The sequence below is a fragment of the Nicotiana sylvestris genome, chromosome 9, assembly GCF_000393655.2.
Source record: "Nicotiana sylvestris chromosome 9, ASM39365v2, whole genome shotgun sequence".
Taxonomy (NCBI): domain Eukaryota; kingdom Viridiplantae; phylum Streptophyta; class Magnoliopsida; order Solanales; family Solanaceae; genus Nicotiana; species Nicotiana sylvestris.
The window spans coordinates 173,662,401-173,668,147 of NC_091065.1; the positions used below are offsets into that span (position 1 = coordinate 173,662,401).

Below are 5,747 nucleotides of genomic sequence, written 5' to 3' on the forward strand. Positions count from 1 at the left end.
ATTAAAATTGCACTATAGTTTTGAACATGTATTAAAATCAGATATTTTAGCCATTACAACAATTTAAGCGACCGTGCTAGAACCACGGGATCCGGGGGTGCCTAACACCTTCCCTCGGGTCAACAGAATTCCTTACTTAGAATTTCTGGTTCGTAGACTTCATTTGGAAAGTCGAATATTTTCCTCGAATTGGGATTCAAGATAAACTGGTGACTTGGGACACCAAAAGCCAAATCTATCCCAAGTGGCGACTCTGAAATAAATAAACAAATCTCATTTCGAATATTGTCACTTAAATTGGAAAAACTCTCTTGTGCGTTTATCCCTCGGGGTTGGCGCGCCAAAAGGAGGTGTGACAAGGGGCAATTTCATGAAGCTGTCACATAATGAGGCTTGTGACATTCTTGATGAGATGGCTGACACGTCTTCCGCTTGGCAAAGTAGAGCCAATGTGCCACAGGGTGACCCCGCGGTCACTCACTTGCACAAAGAGCTACATGACCATGGGCAGGCTATAACAGAGCTGACAACTACAATGAACCAGCTAGCAAAGGCACAGTTACAATAGGTTCAAAATCCGCACCAAGTAAATGCTATAGAGGGTGTCAATATGCTAGTGAACATAAGAAGACAAAGAGGTCAATAGAACCAAGGGAGTTCAGATCAATTTGATAATGATTGTGGTGGATTCCAAGATGATGGTTATGATGGGCAGAATGAAGAAGTACAATACATGAACAATTATCAAGGCCAAATGGGAAATTCTTCCAACCAACAACAATGGAGATCCCAAGGCAATTGGGGCAATCAACAACAACAAGGCAATGGTAGTTAGGGGAACAATAACCAAAATTCCAATTGGGGCAATCAGAACAATAATCAGAACAATCAGGGTAATTGGAATGGCAACAACAACGATTGGGGTGGTAACAACAATCAGGGAGTTGGAACAATGGCAATCAAAGAAGTCAAGAGCAAGGCTTTCAAAGGCCCCCAATGTACCAACAACCAAACAATTCACATCATTTTCATCCCAAGGTCCTAGTTCTTCCAACAACGAAATGAGGAGAATTGAAATGATGTTTGAACAGATGATGAAAAAGAATTTGGACTCTGATACTCAGTTGGCTTCCCACAATACTTCAATCAGAAACTTGGAGGTTCAATTAGGCCAAATCTCACAATCCTTGAATACTCGCCCTAAGGGGGCTCTACCAAGTGATACGGTAGTTAACCCGAATGGTGGGAACAATCATGTTATGGAGGTGACTACGAGAAGTGGAAGAGGCGATGATATGAATACCTCCAAGCAAAAAGCAATTTTGAGTGATGATGTTGAGTTGCAAGAAGATGAAATTCCTTTGGTGGTTGAAAATGTGGTTGATGAGAACATGAATGAAGAAGTGAGGATTGATATTCAAGATGTCAAGGTGGAGACTCAGAATGACGTGAACCCATCTAGGGAACACATAATAGACATGGTTGGAAACGGTTGTGCCTAAAACCAAGGCTCCTTTGCCAAGGCCACCTCCACCTTATCCTCAAAGGCTCGCGAAGCAGAAAAATGAGAATCAGTTTAAAAAGTTCATTGATATGATGAAGAGCTTATCCATTAATATGCCTTTGGTAAAGGCTATAGAACAAATGCTGGGCTATGCTAAATTCATGAAGGACTTGGTGACAAAGAAAAGATCCATGGATTGTGAAACTATCAAGATGACCCACCAAGTTAGTGCAATAGTGCATTCAATGGCCCCAAAGCTTGAAGATCCAAGTGCTTTCATTATTCCTTGCACCATTGGGAGTGCGGACTTTTCTAAAGCTCTATGTGATTTGGGGGCAAGTATCAACTTGATGCCCTACTCAGTTTTCAAGACTTTGGGTATTAGGCAACCAAGGCCAACTTCCATGAGATTGCAAATGGCGGATAGAACTATGAAGAGACCATTGGATATTATTGATGATGTCCTTGTCCAGGTGGACAAATTTATCTTGCCAGTTGATTTTGTGATCTTAAATTGTGAGATAGATTATGAAGTTCCAATCATATTGGGAAGACCTTTCCTTGCTACTGGGAAGGCCTTAGTTGATGTGGAAGCAGGGGAACTCACCTTCCGGGTGGGTGATGAGAAAGTGGTCTTTCATGTGTGCAAGTCAATGAAGCAGTCCAACAGTTCTGAGGTGTGCTCTTTTGTGGACCTTATCACGATGGTGATATTTGATGGTACCAGTGCAATGATCAATGTGGAGGACCCTCTAGAGGCAGTCTTGTTGAATCTTGATGTAAATGATGATGAAGGCCGAGTGGATTGTGTGAACGCTTTACATGGGATGGGCTCTTACTCTTATGAGCCTAGAAAACTATCTTTGGATCTTGAAAATAGGAAGACTCCACCAACAAAACCTTCAATTGAGGAACCTCCGGTGTTGGAGTTGAAGTCATTGCCTCCACACCTAAGGTATGAGTTCTTAGGCCCTAGTTCAACTTTGCTAGTTATTCTTTCTTCTTGTCTTACTAACATGCAGGTTTATGCCACATCGGCGGTGCTTCAAAAGCGGAAAAAGACAATTGGATGGACTTTAGCTGATATTCGGGGGATAAGCCCCGCATTCTGTATGCACAAGATTATTCTAGAAGATGATGCAAAACCCTCCTTGGAACATCAAAGGAGGTTGAACGAGGCAATGTAAGAAGTTGTGAAAAAGGAAGTGATCAAGTGGTTGGATGCCGAGGTTGTGTACCCCATCTCTGATAGCTCATGGACTTCGCTGTGCAATGTGTACCGAAGAAGGGTGGCATGACTGTGGTTGCAAATTCGCAAAATGAGTTGATTCCTATCAAAACCATCACCGGTTGGAGGATATGCATGGACTACCACAAGTTGAATAAAGTGACCCGCAAGGATCACTTTCCACTGCCTTTTCTTGATCAGATGTTATATCGACTTGTTGGGCGTGCCTTCTACTATTTCTTGGATGGGTATTCTGGTTACAACCAAATCTTGATTGCTATGGAAGATCAGGAGAAGACCACATTCACTTATCCATATGACACCTTTGCCTTTTCTCGGATGCCTTTTGGGTTGTGTAATGCACCGGCTACATTTCAGCGGTGTATGATGGCCATTTTCACTGATATGGTGTAAGATATCTTGGATGTGTTAATGGACGACTTTATTATTGTGGGTGATTCATTTGAGGAATGTTTGAAAAAATCTTGATAGAGTGTTGGCCCATTGTAATGAAACCAATCTTGCTCTTAATTGGGAAAAATGCCACTTCATGGTAGAAGAGGGCATAGTTCTTGGGCATAAAATTCAAAGCATGGTATAGAGGTGGACAAAGCAAAAATTGATGTGATTTCAAGTCTCCCTCCCCCTACCTCTATCAAGGGAGTTAGAAGTTTTCTTGGGCATGCGGGGTTCTACCGGAGATTTATCAAAGACTTTTCAAAGGTAGTGAATCCCTTATGCAAGTTATTGGAAAAAGATGTCAAGTTCGTGTTCGATGAGAGATGTATGCAAGCCTTTAAACTTCTCAAGCACAAGTTGACCACCACCCCTATTATTACCGCACCCAATTGGAGCTTGCCTTTTGATCTCATGTGTGATGCGAGCGATGTGGCGGTTGGGGCGGTTTTGGGTCAAAGAGTGAACAAAATGTTTCATCCGGTGTACCATGCGAGCAAGACAATGAATGATGCTCAAGTGAACTACACGGTGACTGAGAAAGAGCTTTTGGCTATTTTGTTCGTAATGGAGAAATTTCGGCCATATCTTATGGGTGCGAAGGTCATAGTCCATACCGATCATGCCGCAGTCCGGTACTTGATGACGAAGAAGGATTCCAAAGCTAGACTGATGCGATGGGTCTTGTTACTTCAAGAGTTTGATTTGGACATTGTGGACCGGAAGGGTAGTGAAAACCAAGTGGCGAACCACTTGTCCCGCTTGGAGGAGGAGGGGAGGCCTCGTGATAGCCTAGAGATCAATGATTCATTTCCCGACGAACAACTCCTTTCAATGTCGGTGAATGGTATGCCATAGTTTGCGGACGTTGCTAATTTCCTTGTGACTGGTATAATCCCGTGCGAGCTCTCTTCTAACCAAAGGAAGAAGCTCAAACGGGATAGTTTGGATTTCTATTAGGATGAACCGTACTTGTTCAAGATTTGCACGGATGGTGTGATCTGAAGGTGTGTCTCGGAGGAGGAGCAATTGAGTATCTTAGAGGCTTGTCATTCTTCTCCCTACGGTGGACATCATGGTGGGGCGAGAACGGCTTCAAAAGTTCTTAGTTGTGGGATTTATTGGCCAACTTTGTACAAAGATGCAAGTGAACTTGTGAAGAGGTCTGACGAATGTCAAAGAGGGGGTGGAATTTCGAAGAAAGATGAGATGCCTCTCAATACCATTCTTGAAGTTGATATTTTTGATGTATAGGGCATTGATTTTATGGGCCCCTTTGTGTGATCGTATGGGAACATATACATTCTTATGGCGGTTGACTATGTTTCAAAGTGGGTTAAAGTCGTGGCTTTACCCAACAATGAGGCCCGGAGTGTTGTTGTATTTCTCAAGAAGATCATTTTTACAAGGTTTGGCACTCCTCGTGCAATCATAAGTGACGGGGGACTCATTTTTGCAATAGAGCTTTTGACACTTTGCTTGCAATGTATGGTGTCAATCACAAAGTTTCTACTCCTTATCATCCTCAAGCGAGTGTCCAAGTTGAAGTCTCAAATAGGGAAATCAAGAGTATATTGTCAAAGACGGTCAATGCAAATAGGACCAATTGGTCAAAGAAGTTGGATGATGCTCTTTGGGCTTATACGACTACTTACAAGACTCCAATTGGTATGTCTCCGTATCGGTTGGAGTTTGGGAAAGCTTGTCATCTACCGGTTGAGTTAGAGCACAAGGCCATGTAGGCTTTAAGGAAGCTGAATCTTGAATGGGATGTGGCAGCAAATCTTTGTATGGAGCAGCTTAATGAACTTGATGAATTCTGATTCCATGCCTACTCTAGTTCGTCCTTATACAAGGACAAGATAAAGTACATTCATGATAAATATGCTCGTGGCAAGGAGTTCAAAGTGGGTGATTTGGTTCTCTTGTTCAATTCTCGGTTACGTCTGTTTCCGGGAAAGCTTAAGTCAAAATGGAGCAGACCTTTTGAAGTGGTGTTTGTGACTTCGTTTGGTGCACTTGACTTGAAGAACAAAAATGGGGAGGTTTTTAGAGTTAATGGGCACAGGGTCAAGCACTACCTAGGCAAGATTGATAACAACCACGTGGTGGCATTTCTTCATCTAAAGTGATTTGATGGTAACATGCGTTGTGCCGCGACGTTAAATCAAGCGTTTCTTGGGAGGCAACCCATGTGCCTTTCTTTTTGTTTTTCTTTGATTCTCTTTGTAGTGTAGGATTTATTTTTGGAATGACTGGTTGTGAGATGTTGTAGGATTGTTTTGATGCAGTGCAGGACAAAATTTGGAAAAATGATCATTCTCTGAAGTTTGCAATGTGGACCACACTTCATTTTGTGCGGTCGCAAAGGCCTTTGTGTGGGAGCAAGAATTCACTACGGACCGCAGAGTGATTTGTCAAAAGTAAGGAGTCTCTGAAGTTTTCCACCGCGGCCGCATTGTATTTTTTGCAGTCCGCGGTGGATCACTGCGGCCACATTGCATTTCTTGCGGTCTGCAGTAGCTATCCTCCCAGTGCTTCATGTTTCTGAGCACCGCG

At 42.8% G+C, this 5,747-nt stretch overlaps 1 protein-coding gene across 1 annotated transcript; it reads left to right on the top strand.

The window, feature by feature from the left end:
- Nucleotides 1–824: 824 nt before the first annotated feature.
- On the top strand, nt 825–2,584 carry LOC138878615 (uncharacterized). The gene is made up of 4 exons (XM_070158309.1): nt 825–1,448; nt 1,603–2,091; nt 2,167–2,459; nt 2,527–2,584. Exons 1-4 carry the CDS (start codon nt 825–827, stop codon nt 2,582–2,584), a joined length of 1,464 nt encoding a protein of 487 aa, XP_070014410.1.
- Nucleotides 2,585–5,747: the final 3,163 nt, after the last annotated feature.